This window comes from Hippoglossus hippoglossus, chromosome 13, assembly GCF_009819705.1.
Source record: "Hippoglossus hippoglossus isolate fHipHip1 chromosome 13, fHipHip1.pri, whole genome shotgun sequence".
Classification (NCBI taxonomy): Eukaryota; Metazoa; Chordata; class Actinopteri; order Pleuronectiformes; family Pleuronectidae; genus Hippoglossus; species Hippoglossus hippoglossus.
In genome coordinates, this window is record NC_047163.1 from 20,431,595 (window position 1) to 20,454,781 (window position 23,187).

General features: G+C 42.7%; 1 protein-coding gene across 3 annotated transcripts; it reads right to left on the reverse strand.

The window, feature by feature from the left end:
* Positions 1–357: 357 nt before the first annotated feature.
* Positions 358–20,412, reverse strand: akap1b (A kinase (PRKA) anchor protein 1b). 3 transcript variants are annotated; one of them, XM_034604965.1, is made up of 11 exons: positions 20,141–20,412; positions 14,019–15,655; positions 10,277–10,401; positions 9,736–9,862; positions 9,446–9,573; positions 8,259–8,436; positions 7,510–7,660; positions 6,242–6,309; positions 5,971–6,044; positions 5,828–5,893; positions 358–4,782 (listed from the first exon to the last, which is right to left on the reverse strand). In XM_034604965.1, the coding sequence occupies exons 2-11, from the start codon at positions 15,628–15,630 to the stop codon at positions 4,720–4,722; spliced, it is 2,592 nt and encodes an 863-aa protein (XP_034460856.1). In that variant the 5' UTR covers positions 15,631–15,655; positions 20,141–20,412; the 3' UTR covers positions 358–4,719. The 3 variants fall into 3 exon arrangements, with proteins under 3 accessions (XP_034460856.1, XP_034460857.1, XP_034460859.1); XM_034604966.1 differs by lacking the exon at positions 20,141–20,412 and adding an exon at positions 19,876–20,125 and having other exon boundaries at positions 3,757–4,782; XM_034604968.1 differs by lacking the exon at positions 20,141–20,412 and adding an exon at positions 18,660–18,904 and having other exon boundaries at positions 3,757–4,782.
* Positions 20,413–23,187: the final 2,775 nt, after the last annotated feature.

Consider the following 23,187-nt stretch of genomic DNA (forward strand, 5'->3'; position numbering starts at 1 on the left):
ATCCTTGGGCTCTTAAAAATACAAGTACCAAGTGCGGAGCCGATGAAATGAACGGTGTGTGGGATATAGGAGCTACAGACGTTTGTGGAATTATCAGGTAGATGACCCACTAGCAGTTCTATTGGAGAGCACCGTGATCAAGCCCCTTCAAGGGTTTTTTGCAGCTCCATCACGTTATGTATATGTGTATATATATATATATATATATACACATTTGAATCTTATATATGTGAAAAACAAAAATCAGCCATATCTTGACATGTATCCTCTTGTTTTGTAAATCCATTTCAATCTGTTGTAGAAATGTTCTCATCACACATCACCAATGATGACACGAAAAAAGAAAATGCCAAAACACACTTTCAATAACTTTTATTTTTTTCTCCCTAATAGATCTGTACAATCAGCAAATCAAACTTAAAGATGAGCCTAGCCAAAAAAATGATCTGTACATGTTAAATGCTTTTAGGCAACGACAGCTTAACATCCATTTAAATAATCAAATGATGACTTGTCTAGCTGTGCAAACACTTACAAATCAGTCCCACGGTGTGAGAACAGTGAGTGAGGGGGGGGGGGGGGATGAACTAGAGCAGACCAAACGAAAAAAATGTTCCCTTTATAGCTTGTTCTCTCCAGTGTTATAGAAAAGTACAGTCCAATATCTTATTTACAAAGAAATTAACACTAGTCTACAGGGTCTATGGGCAGCAGGGGGCAGCAGCGGGGTGGCTGAGGGGTTACTTTAAACAGTTGTTTAAAAAAAGGAGAGAGAGAGAGGAGCAGAGTTCATGTGAAACAGGAAGGATGCACACAGGCCAGGGACAGACAATATGGCTACTGCTCCGATCCAAGCACCGACGTGTGATGACCTTCGTCAGGAGGTCACACACACTGACGACCCACTTACTGCACGTCACCATCCAATGTTTTCAAGCACAATCCACCATCAGCTGCCCTCGTGCATGTTGATTTCATCACCCTATTAACCATTCCTGAGATAAATTATTGAACTGAACAAGTGTTGTTTACCTACAGTGTGTTACCGTTGACAGCGGTTATCTTCCTAGACATTAGTGTCAGATATTTAAACAGTTAAACCCCCCCGTACCCCACATTCTGTCCTTCAAATAGTCCAAATAAAGCTGCCTTATTGCTAGAATAACATGGACTTTGTTTCCACTGAAAAACCTCATTAAAACTATGAAATATGTAGATTCAACGTTATTTAGAATTAGAGTCATAAGGTGGAAACGAATCCCTTCTTCACTCAGCCACTTCTGGCTGAGTCTATAGTTAATATATATGTGCAAACACAGGGAAGGTCGGACTTCATGACACTGAATAAACATGTCTGACAAAAATAAACAAATTGTCTACAATGGTGAAAAGACAGATGAAGAGATAGAAGTTAAAACCAGTGGTAAAATGCTCCCAGCGCAGCAGGACACTGTTCTTCACATGTGGATAAACTAATCCAGAGGTTCAGTGAGCAGCATCAGCACGTCAAGATCCTCATCAACTCCCTCTTAATGTTTTAACTTGTTCTTCATCTTAACATATGTTGAGTTTCCTAGATCTTTAACCTTGTAACTAATCTGTGAACAATAACCCCCAAGTCTGTTTTGTCAAATTCCCGTCAACAAGATGTCAACCAACTGAAATGATCCTGTTTCTCAATCAGCAGACTTGGTTTGATCCAAATTTTTTCATCTCAAATTGTTATTCACATTTTTGTGCATCACAAATCTGGCTCACAGTTAACTGGGATATATTACCATGTTACCACATGCTGCACAGATATTTATAATTACTTGTTCTGCCTGAATTGGACAGCAGTCAAGGCCTTTCCTACTCACTGTCTATTATTAGACAAATAAATCCACATGCTCTTAATTAGCTCCCATTAAATCACAAGAGCATCCTTTAGGTCAGACAGATTACTGTTAAATTCTCATGTGTAACATCCGAGAATGTTGTTCCATCTTCAGAGAGAGAGAAAAAGAGATGATTGCTCTTTATGTTGAAAGGCAAAAACAAATTCATAGCTGTAATTTGAATATTTCAATAATTTTTTCTCCTGTTGCATTTTGTTCAAATTAAAAACATTCACCTCAAGAAGCCAATGTCTCTGATGATGAACTTCCACATGAACACGCTGACAGCGGGAGTGGAACACCCAGAGTTAAGAGTCAGCTGAAGATCAGCTTTATGATACTTTCTAGCCAGGATCAATAATGATAACGCTTCATTACACCAGCTCAGCATTCCTCAGGTTTGGGCGTGAGGACGTGATGCTATGAAGAATTGAAAAATAAAGTTAACTGTCGTCCACATGTGAAGAACAAGGCTCTGCTCTGCATGTGAACACAGGCATCAGCCTGATGAAAACTGTCAGTGTAGACCATTGATAAGTTTAAAATGTGCCAAATGACGCAGCAGGTCTACAGTGGGTTAGGGTTACAGCAGTGACATTTCCTTTTTCATGGGTCCCTCATTGAAGTCACAGTAGTAGCAGCAGTCTGCCATTACGTCACATTAATCACTCATATAATGTATTAATGCTGCAACCAGCTGACAGTCCGATTTCTTTGGAATTAGGATTAAACCTGGGGACGTGAAGTAATTTGCTGAACATCTGCTAAATTTTTGAATGGGAGTGCAACATTATTCAGATTGTGTTTTTTATCTCCATAGAAATATCTTGTGGACTAATGTACTGTATATAAATTCACTGAGCACTTCACTGGGAACACCACACAGATGGCATGGTCACACATATCGCGGGTCAAAGTTGACCAAAGGAAGCCATGCTGCAATCTGCCTCGCTAGAGGAAGTAATTCAGTAAATCACCTCTTTGCTCACACAGATTGGACGTGAACAGGAAGCGAAGGTTCACCACTGAAACATTCATGTGTGTGACCGTGCCCTCACACTGGGTAGTTCCTCTCTGCAGATCTGTCAGCTGCACTTGGATGCAGACTCTTTTCTCCTCACCACAGTTAAGAGTGGTCATCAGAGTCACTGCAGCAGTTATATTATCTGTTAGCTCCAATCAGTCTGACCATTCTCCTCTGACCTCTCTTATAAAATACAGAGCTGCTGTTCACTGGATATTGTTTTGCTCCATTCGGACACAAGAAACTGAGAATCTGAGGAAACCAGCAGATCTGGCCCCAACAATCCCAGAGATCCGTTTTTTTTATTCACTCTGATGTGAACATTAAAAGGTTCAGTGTGTAGGATTTAGGTGAAAGGGATCTATTGGCAGAAATTGAATATACAATAATCCTAGTGATGTTTTCACAAGTGTTTGTTCATCAAAATTTTACAAATGTTTATTTTCTTGACTTCAGAATGGGCCATTTATATTTAAATACTTTATATGTACATCAGGAGCAGGTCCGCTCTACGGAGGCCGCCATGTTTTTTTACAGTCGTCCAAACTACCACAGGTTCTCTTTCATGTTTTGGAGGGGAGGATGAGGTGAGGGATATTCAGCTGCAAAATGCACCTTCACCACTAGATGTCACTAAATTCTACACACTGAATCTTTAACTGAAGCTTCTGACCTGTGTCTCCATGACTTTATGTATTGTTCTGCTGCCACAGATCGCTGCGTGAATAGGCAGGTGTTCCTAATAAAGTGCTCAGTGAGTGTATATCATCAGGTCTCAGGACTTTGGGGACACTCAATGTAAGGACTTAGAGCCACTACAATATTCTAAGTGTTTACAGTAAAGTCAGTGTTTAAAAAGAGAACAAATGTAAAACAGGCCCAACACAAAGCAGTGTATCAGCTGTAGGTCACCTTTAACAGGCCGTTAGAAAAATGCACCTTGGAAATAATGACTTTGAGAACTATTGCCCAACTTTCCAAGTTCCACTGTGAAAAGCTATTCAACGGCTTGTCTGGGTGCTTGAAATTCCTGATTCTTCTGTAACGCAGTGAAAGTTGGTGGAGAATCGTAGAGCAGAGGCAACCAGCTCGCTCTTCTATACGAGCTGGAGGTGCTGCAGCTCTGGAGGGAGACCCCAGAGAAGTCCATGTCTCATGAGGCCACAGGGCTGAACAGACCAGCTGGGTGCTCTGTGCTCCACCAGGGTCAACAGTCTCAGTTTCTCTGCCCCCCACATTCTATCCAGGCGACTCTCTCCCACAACATCTGCTGAGTCAAGTTTGAAAAGTTAAGCCCTACAGGCGACTCTAGCCGATGTGTCAGTGAAACTCACTCTACATAGTCTGATGGAGGCGCCTGTCCTTCCACACAGCATGATGATCCACAGTCAAAGTGCAAAGGCCCAGAGCAAAAATGAAGGTAGGATGGGGAGGAAAAAAAATATTTGCTGCACCTTTATTTAATTATAATATAGATTTTCTTTAAAAAAATTCCCAAGTACCTCTTCCTTTCCTTCTTTAAGTTCTTTTTGTACAAGTACAAGAGGGGGAGGTTGTCTCATTTTGAAGCAGTGCTTGGGTCTCGTAGATTATGCCTGCAAACAATCTTTTAATTTTCTTTTCAAAAGGAATGAGGGAGGGTAACGAGGACAACCACAACAAAAAAAACCAAAACAAAAAAGATGAAAGAAAGACAGGTAGAACAATCTTCTTAGATCCAGTGGTGGTGCTGGGAGCACGGGTCAGGATCCCAGACTGCTGACCACGAGAGAAAGGGGGGGGCAGGTGGAGGTGTCGAGGTCAGAGCATGTTAGGAGTTCAAAATCCATCCACCCAAGAACCCAGGCCTCTCTCTGCCAGGGTACGGTTCACTGAAATCACCTGGAAAGAGACAAAAAGTCATTAATCCTTTTCAGTCGTCTCAACATTGCTGCTCTTTTGAATGCTGTTAAACTGCCATGAATGATGTTCAAAATTTAATTCACATTGAAGACAGACGCTGGCTTGACACGTGCACTTTTTCCTGAAATTTTATAGAGGAGCTGTATGTTAGAGGGTAAAGCGCCAGTGTTGATGTGCTGTTAACAATAACACTAGTTTACACAGGATCATGTTCCGCCTCCTGTGTGCTCTACCCTGGCTCCACCGCTTGCATGAAGGATCCAGAAATGTTCTTGTTGTTATGAATGCGTCTGACCAGGACAATCTCCTACTGCGCTCTCAATGTAAAAGGCAAACACCAGAATATGTCCAGATAATTGGGTCCAGAAATTTATATTATGAACTTTGAGTACGTTTTTTAAATGAGAAATGACTGAGCAGGAAATATTGAGTTTAACCGATTGCAGCTCAACACCAAAGAAAATAATTTAGAAGTAAAAGGAATTAAAAGAGAAAATAGTTTTCTTACTGTAAATTTTACTGTAGTGATGGAGATTAATGGTGTGGACAGGGAGGGAATACAGCAGATAAATATAAGATACAAGATATAGAGACAGGGCTCCAGAGTGCGACCAAAGATTTGTGAAGTGCGACAATTTTCCCCTGGTCGCGCTGGGGCGTCTAACGATAAGCACCCCGTTTTATGATCAGAGTAGAAGCGGCGGTTGATTTGTACCATGTCCTCTCTCCACACTACTGCTGACCTGTGCTCACTTTACACTTTAACTATAAACACCAACACTAATCACAAGTTATCAGGATCTAAACAGTGCTGAAGTTTACTTTGTGTTTGTTTGATTCGCTCTAGAGTTTAGGAGACACGTATTAATAACAACAAGAGACGCACACAGCCAGGCCAGAGGTTTATTATGTGTATTTTTGCCAAAAGGCACAGTGAAAGATTTTGGATGCACATAAATGAAAAATTTAGTTTGGAGCCCTGAGAGACATGCAACAAAGTACTTATTTTAAGTAGTATTCATACCTCCTCTCCGACCATGTTCCACAGGTGGACCAGCGGGAGGCCTGTGTTGTTGTCATAGTTCGATACCTTCACAGAAAGACAAATGAAAGGTTAGAGATGAGTGCTGACTCTGTGCAGTGCTTCAGTGATGGAGGTGGTCTCACCTGTGCAAGCAGCGCCACTCCTCTGGTCATCTCCTCCAACGCCGATGTCGCCTCTGGTGAAAAACGATCCTCTCCTGATGAAACACATTTCACATATGTCACAACATATCAGTTCCAACCTAACTATATCTGCATTTTGCACACGGATTAGTTCAGACTTGGAATTGAGACAAATTAAATTAAGACAACACTGAAAGAACTGACACTTCGACTGTCAAACTGGTGTTGGTTCTGTAAGTTCTAAAATGTCTAAACACAAACAAGGTTGTACCTGGAATCGGGGCGATGTTGTCGAGCAGCACTTCTGCACCTTGAAATGGTAGTGTTACAAAATCAGACCTGGAAAATAAGAAGAGGGAAAAGGAAAATCACATGTTAGAAGCATATTTAATCTAAAAAAATTCTGGGAAAAGTTAAAAAAAAGTGTAGCTTTAAGAAATGTCTGAAACCTTCTATATTGTCAGTGAGTAATATTAAAACACAGATGATAGTTTACAAATTAATTTCTGTGATTTCACACGTACACAGAGCTTATACCTCCTCTTTGGTGTAGGACTTCCAGAACAAAAAGAATAGCCCCCTCTAGAGTCTATCTTACCCTACATGGCAGATAAATGAGGCTGCACAGGTCACTGCTTCCTACCTTCCTCCCTCTAGGATATTTCCATCACACGCCCAGCCCACAACACTACCAGCAGAGTGAGCGACCCCACTCAGTGACCCCACTCATCCCTGTCATAGCCTCTTCAGTCTCCTGCCCTCTGGGAGAAGATACCAGATGCTGATGCACCACACTGAGAAACAGCCTTATCCACCAGGCTATGATGCTGCTCGACTCTCTCCGCCTCCAAACAGTCTGGACTGTGAACTTACCCACTGCCCCCTCTTAGTAGCCGCCACGGGAACCTTTTATACTAACATTCACGCTGAGCATGACAGGTTACTGGCATATCGTTCCACCACTATTTGCCCTACATTTGTTTTCATTACAGTTCTGGCGTTGAATCTGGATTGTGAAGTCTAGAGAAGTCCTTGGATTATGTTTGTAAGAAACCTTTTTCAATTTTAAAGTTTTGAGTGTAACAACGCGTCTCAACTTCCTCCTACCATCCAGAAATGAAGCCGAAATATCCCAGATATGAACAGTGCAATATCACACCAATGACGTCATTTGGAGTCCAAGTAGTAGCGATCATGGGATGGAGCTGGTCTGTCTCAACTGTCAATCACTGACATTTCACCCCACTTTTTATAGCATTAAATAAGTAATTAAAACCAACTCAAAAAAATAAACACTTCAACATACAGCAGTGTGATAAGAACTACCTAAAATGACAGGGACCATCTTTGAAAAAAAACAGTTAACGTTTATTTTAACTTTAGTTTTGTGCATGTTCCATCCACCAACATGGAGGACACAGGGTTTATGACTTATACTGCAGCCAGCCACCAGGGTTCATTCAAGAGGTTTTGGCTTCACTTTTGGGGAGCAGTCATGTCGTCCATCTTTATAAATGGTTTTAATACAGTGGCACTCACCTTATTTGTCGTAGTGAGTCGATCTTCACTCGGTCGTAGCCTCCGTAATCCACATATCTAATCTCCACCTCATTGGTTTCTTTATAGAAGGTGATGACCTGAGCTCTCCACCAGGCCCCTTCCACCGCCGGAGCTGCACAGATCACACCGACTGGAAGACACACAAACAGACGATTATTGATGCTGTAGGTCACAGTGAAACCACACTGAGTCATGCCCGGTGGTCATGGCAACTCTTTTTGTGTTCAAGTGCTGACTATAATACAAACTAAACATTTACAAAGTCAAATTTATAAAAGTAATAGATAATCTTGAAGCAGGATTTGCTTTATCCAATAAAGCTTATGCACACTTAAACTGCCTTGAGTTTCATGTAAGACGACGAGACACGCAACTGGTTACAATGTGTGTGACCCTTCTTCACACTTCTAATATATATTAATTTTAAATCTACTTTGACCTTATTCACATCACATTCACACTGTCCATACATCTGCCAGGAGAGACATCTCTTTAAATACAACTTGATTCAAAAACAATTTTGCTTCTTTCTAATTTGCTGAGAAAAGAAAGTCCACGGTCCTTAACCAAGGCTTTTTATTCTCACCAATTTAACATGGGAATTTTTGTGATTTTTGAAGATGCAGTTCAAGCTGCTTATGGTGTCAAAGATTTACAAGAGAAGAGAATGACTGAAAGGGCAGAAACATTATCAGTGTGCTCTGATCCCACCATGTGACCACGGTTACCTTCAGCAGGTGAGGGCAGGGCCGGGGTGCCGGGCTGGGAGTAGCAGAGGAACATCTGCTGGTCGAGGCTTCGCAGGGCGTGGTAGGTGGGGTGTGTGTGCTGCTGGACAAAGATGTGGCCGGCTGACACGATGTTCACCACTATCACTTCAACGGTCACTCCACTGGGGAGCAGGAGCTGAGAGGACAAATGACAAGTCAGCAACTGTTACTGCGCCAGTAAATTAGGACAATTACCATCTAAAGTACATTTCATTTGACTAAAACCACACTTGAATACAATTAATTGTAATCTTATCCTGAAATGTAAAGCAGCAGCCAATGAATAAACATTCAAGATAAAACACCTTGTAGGTTATAGCTTGAATTATGCAAATTTTAATATTTACTTTGCAAAGACGGGGATGTAGAAGAAAATAACTATTGATGAATTCATGTTCCAGTGTTGTAAAGTCCTGTCTGACATGAGAACAAACCTATGTGTATGTGGAAAATGTTTGTGTCTTTTAACTGGATTTTCTGGTGCATATTTTCTCACCAGTGACCAGAGGAAACACTTGTGGATTTTTGTCGTTCTAATGTGACAGGATGGGGTCCGAAAGATTTGTACAGGTTCTGAATCTAGATCTTTCCATTCTGTACTTCTAGGTAGCTTGTTTGGTTACTAAAATTATGAATACGGTTATTTCAACCAGTACTGTATATAAACCACAGATATTCTACTGGGTTGAGTGGACTTTAACAACATATTTTGTCACTGCACTATGATGTCTGAGAGAGAGGCAAAAGGGAATGGGAAAGATTTGTTGGCTGTGCAGCTTAACGAATCTGTGTATTTTACCAAACTAAAAATGAATCCAAAATGGCACCGGTCACCAACTGTGACTCAAGGTGAGGCCACTGAACTGCTTAATGTCTTTGTCGTGTTACTTCCACACAACCAGGACTAAATGAGTAAATTGATAAACTTTTATTTTTTGACAAACACTTCCCGCTAGTAGACATTTCCCATCCCTGTTCATTCTGCATTAAAACAAAACTATTGAAACTTCTCTTTACAGAAACAAGAAGGTGCAAACATGTGTCTGTACTCCAACCCAGCCTGCCCCTCCCCTTTGGATTAACATTACAAAATTAAAGGATTTTCAGGAGTTGTATACAAGTGGAGGCACAGAGCCCATCCTTACCCAGGAGGTCATAGGAAGTGATGGCAATGCGAGTTGGGGCACTGGAGGGGCATATAGGTTTGTTAAATCCAGATCTTTGAACTTCTTCCCAATCAATGACAGGGCTTTGTCCACCTGCTGCTGCGTACCTGCAGAGAGAGACCACACAGTTAGTTTAGGTGCAGTCCAAAACAAGTTTCTGTGACATGATCTGCTGTTTTTCTCCCACTGACAATCTGGTTTCCTGCCATCCCAACCCCTTCACATCAGACGACATGAGTTGAAGTGAAGACGTGGTCGGCCTCACTCACCCTCTATGTGACAGATCTGGAAGTCCTGGGTGTAAGGCAGGGTGGAGATGTAGATCTTTGCACCAGAGTTTTGCTTGATGAAACTCACGAATCTTCCCTGCTTGCCGATTAACCGCCCGACAAGTTGCTGGTGCAGGAAGACACGCAGGTGAGATGTGACACGTCAAAAGGACCATTCATTAATACAAAACAACAAGAACGTAACAAACACCAAGAGCCAAGCCACAATACAGACTCTTCTTAATAGAAAACAAACTTATTCCCCCAAATTTAATTATTAGCATCTAGTAAGTTTAGTCTTGAGACAATACATTTCTTAAAAATAGCCTGATCTTTTCAGTCTGCAATTATATGATTATTATATTTCAAAATATTGGAAAACTTTTTCTTCCCAGTCAATTTTATTAAGAGTCAGCATATATGGTTAAACCGTTGCACAAACGCTGGGAAAGAGGAAGTGAGCTTGTGTGTTTGGTGTAAAGAGATCATGTCACAATGAAGAGGTATGTTCTTTTTAATCCTGTCAGTTGTCCTGACTCACCTTTGGCACCTCGATCTCCCAGATGATGAGCTCAGAGCTCGAGGGGGCAGCGTGGTTGCTCTGGCTTTCCCCAGTACCCATAGTGCAGCCACTGTCCATTGAGTCCATACTATTCACATCAGAGCCTGGATACACACACAAACACAATAATCAGTAACCAGCACCTTTACCAGCGATATTCAAATTCACAACAATGTCAATAGTTCAGGTGCACATTACATCCTACCCTATTTGTTGCCGACACCCAGCCTTCCGACCAAAAGTGGCTAACCGTTTTCCTACTAAGCGCCAAGTGAAACATCCTTGGAGGACCATAGGCCTCATGCATTTCGGGATACATAGAGTACATCATTCTAGCCTCTTTTATGTGATGGCTGGAACTGGCTGGTTTTCTAAGTTAACATCAGTGATTTTTAAGTGTCAGTCAGTTTTGTGTAGAATGGAGTCAAAGCAGCGGGTTGTCTAAAACACTTGCAAACTTTAGAGCACATGTCAGAATGGGGAAATCCTTGGGACATAAAAACTGTTTACAGAACTTAAGAAGAGTTGTCCTGAGCTTTGAACTTGTCGTTGCTTTTCAGCTCAGGGATTTTGTGTTGTAGGTTTTCAGGCACATCAACATTAAACAGCTCAACAAACATATTCAGATCCTTTTGTTTACTTTTCAAAGTAAAACGTCTCGCCAAATGCCTGAAGGGCTTTCGCAAAGTCACCAGCATATTCAGATGTCATAGCAGACCTTTGTTTTTGCACAGGAGGAAAATACAGTGTTTGCCCACCACACACAATTTGACTCAGTGGAAACAAGGTGAATGAGGTTTCAGCTTCTTAGCTTTAAGCTCGTACACTGCAAAACTTGCCTGCACAACATTGTCTCTGTCAGTGCGGACTTGCTGTCCACTCAAACTCTGCTGAAGAGTATTTACTTTATTCAAGTGACTTGTAACTCATCCAGTTTAGCTGCATGTTTCAAGCTGGAACGACACTTGAATCAGTCTTTTTCATCACAGCGAGCACTTTGCTGCAAACTAGGCCCACTGGCTAGTTTTTTTTTTACTTCAACAAAATAAATGTTTTTTCCATTTCTTTTGGAAAGTCTGTACCTTGTTTTATTTTCTCGAGTCACCATGATTCCAGCAATGATACAAAACAGCTAAATAGGTTTCTTTCACCCTGACTGACCTTACAGACATGAAACCCAAAGGCACGACCTTGGAGCACATGTAACTCTATTTCACGATATTGTCTACAATCCCCATCAGGAGACATTTCTTTGTATTTCTGAGAGGCTTTTTGTAACGGGCTGTATATAGCTCGAAGATGAATATTCTTCAACCCTGCATTTAAATTAATTTTTTGAGAGGCATTAGTGTGCTGGTGGAAAGATGAGTATTTACGTTGGATTTTACATCACAAGCAGCCTGGTTGCATTTAATAGGTAATCCGTTTTTTCCTCTCAGATCTCCAGTCAAAGTGCTCACTCATGTCCTTCTACGAAAAGACAAAGACACAAACATCATTATCACTGCTTCACAATAAAAGCGTTCCACCACAATAACATGAAGTATTGGATACTACTGAACTAATTAAGTATTGAATGTCATCCCTGCCAAGCAGAAGGGGACGATTATGGTCATGTGGGCATTTCAGGAAAATGGGAGTGTAGGTCTGACCCGAGACAAACTGCTCCCTGAAGGCCTCAGGGAGGAGGAGACCATCAAGCTGTTTGAGGAGTATTCTGAGCTTGGGCAGATCAAATTCCACAGTAACGTCATACCAGCTGGCTGGAAGGGAATACCATAGGGAACTATGTTCTCAGACATGACGGGTCCTATGGAGTTGCCATACCATGGTGGAGAAAGGGTCATGGTGTAGATGTTAGAGCTGTCACTTTTAATTCTGCCATTCATTCAACTTGTTGGGAAATGTTTGTATTCAACCTGTAATGGCCAATTCAAATTCATAATATACAATCTCGAAGCGCATCAGACCACGTGAAGTAGTTTGTCTTCAGATCCAGCAGAGGGCTTTCACATTCAGCTTGATCTATTGCATACCCACTTGACCGATCAGTAAAATAAGTCAGTAATGTTAGGTTGTTTTGCTATGAAAGTGGAGGCTAGCAAGCAAAGCCGTCCTTAGCGGACAATCATGACACCAGAGCATCTGAGAAGCAGCTTGTGGAAGTGTTTTGGGTTCTACAATGTAAGTGGTAAAGTTATTATCAAAGGTGAGACTGTGTCTTTGTACCACGCAACTGCCTTATAACAAATCAGTGGGCTCACCTGTTAGCAGCAGCTGAGGAGGCAACACAGACCAGCGGAGCCACATCAAGTGTTCAACCTCGTCTGACTATATTCAACAGATTGTGTGTCATGTGAAATCTGTTCGAACTTGATTTTTGGAAAAACTGACAGCCCTAGATGTTGGATTGATTGAAGCCACTGGACCAGCAAGGCGATGCAGTCAAGAATTAGACCTGTGCTGCAGTCTTTGACGTTGGCTCAGAAAGTACATTTAGAAGTGTAATTAAAACAAGTTTGAATTGGGGGTTCACTTAGTGGATGGTACCAGACCTTTTTATGAAAGGGAGCTGGGGAGATCGAAAAGGCTTGGCCAGTTGAAGACTGATGATGGTTCCTGGAGGATGTCACTGACATTGTCACAAGGGGAGTTAGGGATGCACCGATCCAACACTGATATGGTCTATTGGTGTGATACTGACTCAAATAGCTTGGGGATAACTGACAATATATTTGATCTATTCTGTTCAATTCTATATCATTCAATGTTTACATCTACTTGCGAGTGTGTCATGTATCAGCAGTGCACTGGTGGATCCCCACACAGACAAGATGATTAAAGGGAAAAAGATGTTGTGATTGCAATACTGTATAGTATTGTGCGGTTTCTGTTTTTTTTCTTATCAGTATCAAATCTTATTTGTATAGCTCATATTCTCAAATCACAGTCTCATAGGGCTAAGTAGGGTTATCAACCTACGACTTGGGCAACTGCTTTGAAAAAATCTCCAATAAATAGATGAAGAGTTGTTGAAAGACAGGTGGTGAATGTCTCCACTGTGATTGGCTGAGAACTTATCAAGTTTGGGAAGAAAATCCCAGACAACTTCAAAACAGAAAACAGCAGGAATTGTAGTCTAGGTTACCTCTTACCATTTCACCCTCTTTATTGAAAGCAGACTGATTTGAGTGTATGTGGATGTTGCAGTATTTGTTATGTTTTATTAGATTAGTAGTTACTGATGCACCAGAGTGGTTCTCATCTACAGATACAGATTTTAATTAACATAAATGCTAAACATAATGACTGATGTTATTCCTTCAATACATATATTTATAAATTGCTCCTCCAGCCAGCAACAGTCCAAATCACCTGCACAGAAGCTGCACCACACTAAACTCCTTCAACAGCATACTTGAGTCTATTTACCTGGTAATTCCTAATTTTTTTTTTTCATTTGTCGTCTGATGTGAATAAAATAGAGTACACACAAAGTCTGAGAAATAATGGTTAGCTTCCTGTTTACAGTTTGTACCATCCTCAGCAACAAAAGTCAGTTTGAGTGTTAAGTGTAAATATCTACAATGTTACTCTCAGTTGATGCATCTATCAGATTTTGAAACTCTACAATATCACTATTGGCCTCAGACCGTCACAGTATCAGGATTTAGCAACACTGCTTACACCAATGCCCAGAATAAACAGATTGATGTCTCACCTCCCGACTGGTCCGTCTCCACCTCACATGCCCCATGAGCTCCATTCCTCAGGCCCATTCCGTTGAGTCTCTTTATTTCACATGCAGCATCCACAGAGTTTTCTTCAGTTACGTCCAAAACTGTTGCGTCTGTGGCAGTCTCAACCAGCGACCGAGGCTGTGTGGCTTCTCTTGCTGACAAGTCTGTAATTTGGATTACATCCATTTGGTTATCGAACATGCTGTTCTGAAGGTCCTCGCTGCTGATGCCATCCTCAGAGTGGCATGTGCTGCAGGCTGAGTCCTCGGCCAGCACGGCTACTTCATCACTTTTCAGTTGCGTGTTTAGCAGTGGCACACTCTGTGCTTCTTCCTGCGATGGTGTTGGCCAGTGGCCTGTCTGAGTGTTTGTCTGATGAACCCTTTGCCTGATCTCAGCGGTCTCCCATACGGGAGCTGAGGAGCATCCATTAGTCATTCCTGGCTGTTCTTTCTCTGTTGCCTCTCGAGACTCACAGCTGATCTGCGAGGAGCTTGTCAGTAGATGGTGGTGCTGCTGTGTAGTTGTGATTGGCTCCTGTTGGGAGCGTTGTCTGCCGCTAGCCAGTGGTGTGCTGCTGCTGCTGGGCTTGCTGTTGTCTGTGACCTGGCACCTGTTAACCCCAAGGACCTCCTGGGTGGCTGCCGAAATGACCCCACATATGAGTCCAGCTGCCAGACGCTCCAGATCCTGCTCCTCTTCACTGCTGCTGTGTATTTGGATGTCCCCTAGGGTCACTGATGAGGTGATGGAGTCTCGTGCAATGGTCGAGGCTATGGAGGTCGGATCCGTGTCTGCAGGTGTGCTCGTTAGAATATGTTGATGAAAATCCTGCGCCGATGGGGGCGTCTCTAGAGTGTCAGCTTCTGATCGGATCGCTCTCTGCACTTTGGCTGGGGTGACTGCACAAACAATGATCTCATCTTGGGCATTAATAGTGCTGTGATACTTTGCAACTTCTCCCTCTGGCTCAGGCCTCTCTGCGTCAGACAGGTAGGCTGTTGTGGGGGGGCAGCTGGTGACTTCATTAGACCGGCAAGGCAAGACCACCTCTTCTACCGAGGCTTCGGGAGCAGAGGCTGGATCATTGAGCTGGTGTATCTCCAACTCTGTTACCAAACCAAGTGATGAGCTTTTCTCTGGGTCTTTATGGTCTTTCCAAGACACCTGCAGGCTGTCGCCTTTGCCAAAAGCTGGTTGCGTCAAGACACAGGCATTATGGACTTCCTCTCCCCTTATTCTGCCAAGAAGAGATGCAGCTTCTTCAGAACTTAGTTCTGGTAAAGGTGCTGCTTTGCTGTCCAGGACATGGATTAAGGAAATGTTCTCAGGATCGCTTTTCTTGTCAGTGACCTTTGGAGGTCTGTGGGTTGGGCATTCTGTGTCATTTGTGGGGGATACAGTGCCTTTTTCAATCAAACCATTGCTACCCTCTGCTGGAGATGCTCGAAGGCCTGTGTCAGTCGGAGCCTCCTCTGGGCTGCCATGACTGATGAGGCGCTCTTTCTTCCGCGAGATGTACCACCACCAGCCGATAAGTGCGAGTACTCCAGGAAGCGTGTAGGGTACAACAGAGCGAAACCTCAGCGGCATTTCCTCAGGACACTAGCAGCTACACCTGAAAGTAGCAAAGACAGACAGATTAGTATTAGTTGACTGAATGCAATTCATAGCAGTTCTGGCAAAACGGCACGATTTAAGGATTTAACTTCATTTTACCCTTTAATTTAGTCTTTTAATGGATGTACACTGGGCAATAAGATATATCCCCTAGTCAATCAACAAAAGACTAAAAATCAGTTTCATATCAATAAAATCTGCTGCGATCCTCTTGAAAACGATACATCTATGTGTAACTGCTGAGGGCATGACAATGTTATGATCCAACCTTGGGGTTATGGCATTCACAGCAGGATTGAGAGTCTTAGGTAGGCTTCTATAACAACAGGATACCTAGGAGTGGAGATGTCCGATCCCAATCCTACATACTGAGAATTGGCCCAAATAATGTCTGATCGTGTTCTACAACTTTCAAATTTTCTCTCGGTCACAGACAGAATGAGACAGACAGAACGAGACAGAGAGCGAGACAGAGGGTGCTGGACTTTTGACCTCTATGGCTGCTGGCACTGACACTTGGTCCACATAATCAACCGCCAGCCCCCTGCAGAGGAAAGGCAGAGTTCCTGTTTCTATATTTTCAATATCAAGTAACAAAAAAAAGCCTTTTTTTTGGGGGGGGGGGTTGTAGTTCCGGAACTAGGAAATGAAAGCTGTGTGCATCTGTCAGGTAAAGGAAATGAAATAACTACATTAATGACATGCTATAATGTTGTGAAAAACATTTATATTACATATTCTCTACATTAAATATGAATTGTAAAGATTGGGCAAAATTCCGTCAGTGACTACTGGTCGTTGGACACTTTGTTTAGTAATGCACTAAGATGAGCATTGATAAAATAGGGTTTTGCAGCTGTCTGTCTCTTAGCAAGTAAATTCAACCGGTGAAAAATAGGCACATTGAATACAAGCACTGGAAGACATGCGATCATTAGGTGAAACAGAAATCATCAGTCGTGTATTTCAGGCTGAAATAGGTCAATCACATGTTATTATTTATTCTCTGTTATTTTGGTCAAAGCTCCTGTAATCATGGGCGTTCAAAGTTTAACAGTTAAGGCTGTGCAGACATACAAAAAGTCAAAATCAGCAAGAGGCCCTTTGCCAATTCGATCCATTGTTTGAAATACAAATAGCACAAGCATCTGTAAAGTGTCTGAGTGGATTTGGTAAGTTGATGTAAAACAAATGCTGCTGTTAAATGTCAAAGTATCCCTGAACGCATCAACAGGTGAGTTTAGAAAACTGTTGCTCCGCGGCTTCAGGTCGATCCCACAGAAAAAGCATTAGCAATCTAGACATGATGTGTAACAGCAATTATGTAGATCAATATTAAGAATTCTTTCAATCTGATGGAAATAAATTAAACAAGACTCATCAAAAGGACTGCAGTCTCCATAGCAAGCAGAAAAGTAAGACGGACAGTCCATGAGCTCCAACAATATACCCACATCTAGGAAATAAAGAGTGTAAGATATGCACCTGGTTCTTCCTGGCTAAGAATAAGCAGCCAGTTCAGTTTCTAAGGGATCATATGACAAGAATCCCCAATGAACTGGTGAGCTGGAAGCAACAGCCACTTGAGACTGGGTTAACTCCAAACCTCCAACATATCATTAAGGTACACGATGTAACTGAACACACAATTCCTAATTCATGAAAAGACAGTTACATCCTAACCTCTAACCACAGTTGGTTACAGCATGTGGCACCTTTGTCGGTTTATCTTAGGTAAGTTTATAGGTATATACACAAAGCATAAAATTAAAAACTTTGACATTAGCACGTACAAATACTAAACTGAGGCAGCTTTTATGTAGAGTAGACAAGCGTTTACCCTTCAACTTTTGCACACTACATAAGGAATCAAAATTATTTTTAGGAGTTTGCTCATCAACAAATGATTTGGGCCTGAACAGGGAGTGCTCCAGAATTTGTAAAATATATTTTCATGATAAAGCTAAAAATATAATTATTATAGTAATAAAATTGCAAAAATGTGAGTGAGCAACAATTAAAATGTCACCATATGGGCACCTAAACTAGAACGGGAAACATGCATAAAATAATGAACTTTTTTGAATGCCACTGTGTGCGCGCGTGTGTAAAGTAAATATATAAACACACAATCAAACAGATAAATAAACACTGACACAACATTCAGCCACATCTAACCTTGTTATGTTGTGGCTGATCTGTGCATGTGCCTATGAAATGGTGGCCCACACTACATTCACCTTGAACAAGGTTATATTACAAGTTACGGGCAGTCAAACAAATCCACAGCGCTCCTTACAGGACGGACTGGTATTCCCCGGTGCTTTTCCTGACCTTCCAGCCAAGATCCAGCTCTGTGACCTTGGTGGCTTGGATAGGGGAGTGGTCAGGCTGCATTCACATGTTGGAAACTTCCAACAAGCCCAGCACAAGCCACCTAAGCAGCTTGCACAGTGGGTACAGTCTAGTGTCCATACTACCACCCGAATCACCCAATAACGACATGACACTGTTACACACTACACTTCTGCTGATCCTTTGTGATCGACATACTTGCTCTTATCAGACCCATTGTTCTGCGCTCACTCAGCACAGGTTCGCTCCCAGTCACGCAACATGACCTTTGAGCTTACGATATCAGAAAAAGGTCAATCCCGGGTTAGTAACATCTGACACAAGGCCGGACACTGCGCCGCCGACATGGGGAAACTCCACTGTGCTGTTCTTCAGTCACTGTTTGCTCATGGAGGAGTGTGGTTTTCAAACAAGCCCAATTCTTGAGGGCGACATTAACATTAATGTGGAAACTGCCTGCAGGTTGAAATGCAGGGTGGTTCCTCAACACGTCCCCTGTGTGGAATAATAATAATAATATTAAATCAGCTCACATTGACGGGTCACAAGAAGGCAACAGTGGCTGCACCGCTACAGTCGCGTTGACGTTAGCTACATGCTAATCCTGCTGTTTAGCCGACGGACAACCATAAGACCAGAGAAAGCACATCACTGCCGCAGAAAAAGCGTCGAGAAACCGCACCTCCGCCGCCCTCGTTGTCCATTAGACGACCCGACGTCCGGCAGCGACTTCGCTAATGTCACACGAGCTACGTGCTCATAATACACACAATGAACGTAATACATAATCCCACTGGCGTCGTGCAGCGCCGCGTAGCGCAATACTATCATTCCCGTGTGCGTCCGCTCCATAACAACATCGGCTAACGGCACTAGCTAGCCGGTCCGTGCGACAGCGTGTAGCTGCACGTTAACTTCTTACACTCTGACGTCTCCGTGCAGGAAGACTACGAAATAAAAAACAAGACCCTGGACGTGTCTTTCTGCACCTTAGCTTGCCTGTGTCCTAAAGAAACTAACCTGGCGTGGGACAAGTTAGCAGGCAATGAGAGCAATTCCTTGAAACGTGTGCCCCCGACATTGAAGCCGAATTAAATCGGGGAACTCTAAATATCCTCAGGAGGAACTTGGAACGAGGGATAAAACCCACAACAATCTGCCACCAGCCGGGTCAAGTGTTAAATGACAGATATCCACAGGGAGTCTGGTGTGATTCGGGCTAGAAGGCTGTGACCTGACGCTAGCGTTCCACTGCTGGGAATAAAGCATGGCTGGTTGGGAGGCCGCAGTGCAGGGTAGCAGGTATCACTCAAGTTAGCCGGCTAACCAGCATTTTGGTTATAAATCCTAAAAACACGTCTCCGATCACTATAAACACGCATTAAAACGAGGGGGCGGCTAAACGCACATTCCCCACACTGCATTATGTTTTGGCCCGGTGACCATGAGCGTCGGCCGGTAACACGGTTAAAGCCTCGTGTTTGACCCGACCTCGGGACTTCCATTCACCACACTGGCCACAGCGCTGGGCCACTACACGCAGCCATTGCATAACGCAGCTTTACACGCACCCTAACGCACCACCGAGGGCAAGTGTCACACTGGCGCAAGGGTTAAAGGACATTTTGAGCCGAGGAGAAGCTCCTGCTCTGCCTGGGCCTCAGACCTCCTGGGTTAGCCTGCTAGCCGGCCTGGGCTGAATGAGAGCCGGGGACATTATGCCGAGACGCGTTTGTCACTATCCAGGCCACACGACCCTGTCGTCAGTCCGAGCACAGCGACGACAGGAGAGAGGGAATCAGGGGGATTTCACTTACACAACCGGGACAGAGGCTAGCACGAGTGCGCTGCCTGTGAACTTACAGAGATGTGTAGGCTAGTCGTTTCAATGACATGGGACTACTGCGCCCCTCCAGCGGCACCGGTCACTGCAGACAGCTCGCGGAGACCCGGGGACGGTGTCAGTCAACCGGTGTTTTCTCACGATGTGCGTGTGTGACACCTCCGTGCGAGGATTTGAACTAAGTCGCACGGTGTGGACATGATGCAGATGCTACTGACTAGCACGCTCCTCCACCTTAGCTGCTAAACGCGCCCTCTCCTCTCCGCAGTGTTTGGGTTTACTTACAGTATTTTAGGTTCCACGGCGCCGCCACGGTGAGAGCTCTACTGATAGTTTGTCTTTGTCTAATGTGTCCTCTTGGAAAGTCAGTCTCTCCTCCCCACGTGTTGACCGACTAGCATCACTCTTAAAAAAAAAAACAGACCCAACAGCTGGTGAAAGCTCGCGATACTTGGGCGTTCTGCTCGTCCGTGGTCTCGCGTTAACTGCGAATGCAGTAGAGTAGAAGGCTACTATGTCAGACACGCATTTGCATGACTTTGATGGCAGCTCAGCATGAAGGTGTCATGTCCGAATAAGCTCCCCTTTATGCACAGTCTATGATTAGCACCCTCCTGGCTCCCCGTGTCATCATGGCGCAAATCTGAACCGAACTGGCGTCAGATCCACATAAAACGTGCAGTAACAGCACAAGGTGAAATGTGCAGGGAGATAAATGTCTTTTCTCAATCATCATCTCGTAAAAAAATAACCAAAGAAAACATTAGTAAAGATCCAGTTTGAAGTTCTTCTCATATCTGATCAGTCTATAAGAGATGATTTCCACTTACTGTGCAACCAGACCAAAATAATTAAAATTCTTTATTTTATTTATTAAATTCAGTTCAATTATATTTATGAAGCGCCATATCACAAGGGTGACGTCAAATCTAATTAAAGCCTACAGGAAAATGAATGTAAAAGACAACTGATCTCAATATCTTACTGTTTCTCATTTATTTACACACACGTGCACACAGATAGAGATAATGCAAAACTTAAAATGTATTTGCGAACATCTTACATCAAAGAGGATTTGTATTATGATTTTAATCTGATGATAAGTTAAAACAAGTATGACACAAATATGTCAAATATTGTCAGTGGTGAATCTGGCAGACCGGGCTCTTTCCCAGTGGGCTTATATTTGGTTTATATGCTTTCCCACAATATGGAATGACAGATAACAATGATTGGAATTGGGCTAAATGCTCGTCCAGGAACCCATTACCCCATGAAATTGAGCCAAAGAGCGCACCCAACGAACTAGATATTGTTTGCAGAGTTATGTTGATGACATTGCAGTAAATCATATTCTGCAGTTGTAGTTTGCTAGTTAAATGTCCACATTCCCATGTAGTTGGAAAAAATAGAAATCAATTAGAGACAGCCATGTATTTATTTATTTACCAAAACAATTTGTCAATTACCTTCACATAATATTGATGGGTCAATGCACCTCTTTATCAGGGAATTAGATGATTTTGGATCTTCTCAAGATTCCACAAGTTGAACTAGCAGCAGAGGAGATTGTCAGTGGCTGGTGGCTGTAAGACATTCAAATGTACTCCCTGATATGTGGACTGAAGCAAATACAGAGCAGGTCATGTCTGAAAATGGCTTTACAGAGTCCTTTACAGCATGGTGTGTCATGATGACGACATGAACAAGCTGATTATCATCAGCTCAAAGGTTTGGATCATGTTGAACAAAAATAAGATCTTGTTCCCTGGTACTTACAGGAGGTAAGAGGAAAGTACTGGATGATGTTTTTCAGTTTGTTGTGTGAAAAGTTCCTCCAAAAAGTTCCTTCCAAAAGTTACCAAAGAACATATCCATCAACCACAGCTTTGAACGTACACAGAAGCTCCCAGTACACAACCTACAGCAAGCCTTGGTCAAGATCTATTACTATTAGCCAAGCAAGATAGTCTTCCCATCTACACAGTGTTTTAAAAACTCATCCTGTGCAGGTTTGCAGGGAAATGGATCCTTCACAGTTCATAGGTGATGACTGTACCTCCCTGTCCCTCACAGGGCTGACCCTCACAAATGTTGGGATTCTGTAGCATTTTGAGAAATTGTAATGTAGGATCAAAGACGCTATTGAAACTTGAAAATGTTTACCCATAACAGACAAACTAACACATCCAGATGAAAACAAAACCTCCTATCTACATGGCAAACATGCTTTGATCTGCAGCTTTAAGTGTAAAGTGTGGTCACATACCCACCACTCCAGGATTAATCCCATAATGAAATATCAATGAAGCAGCTTTTCATGTATTTCCTGAAGGTCAATTTCTGCTTGTGTACGTGAACAGACTCCTTCTTTGACCCCTTATAATATAAGAGAAAGAATCAAACAATACCAGCTAGTGCGAAAACAAGTTTATTAGTAACAGTGAAAAACAGCGAACATTTGCAAACAAGAACCAGTGTGTGTGCTGGTGCGTGGTGGTGAGAGAGGAGTGACCGAGAGTGGAGGCTAAAAAAAGATTAGTGATAGTGTCAGAGTGTTACTTGCTTTCATGTCAGACTTATTCAAAGAAACACATGTTCAGAATATCCATCCTTCTTGGAGTCTCTGGATCGGTCATAGACAGATTTCAGATGGGATGTGTTTGGGAGGAACAGTCGGCCATATTTGAACCCAAATTATGCTTTGTTTTCAGACTTCTGTGCTACACAATGAGTTGTCCATAATAGGCATCATGTTCAAGTGTAAGGTGGTTCATTAGTTTACGTGGTATCAACCCAAGTGACTGACCAATGGATAATGCCCTTTCATGAAAGACGTGGAACTCAGAGGAAGCCCTCATTCATATCCCACTGAGGTAGCAGTGGTAAGGCACCTGGGTGAGAGGAGATTTGCACTGAGATGTTGAAGGGTCTGAACACTGTTGGACTGTCTCGGTTGACACGCCTATCTTTTTGAGCCCACATGAGGATACAACAGGAACATTTCTGAAAAAAACATCACAGTGAGCAAGTGGTTGTGTTTCTAACATGTGATGCTAAACTGGAATAATACAAATAGTTCTGGATGAAAAAGAGGAGCCATAGAAGACACCGACTTCAAGAGACAACAAGATTCGAGAGCATTAGGCGATAAGGACCAATGCTGAAATTCTTGCAGGGACGCAAGAGACTTTATACATTATGTCCTGCCTCCTGTATATGCTCTACTACTCGTCTGTATGTTTCAAAAATGTCCCCGTTGTTGTGAACATATCTGAACCCGACAATCTGCTGCATTCTTCATACGTGACATTGTCTAACATTTGAGACAG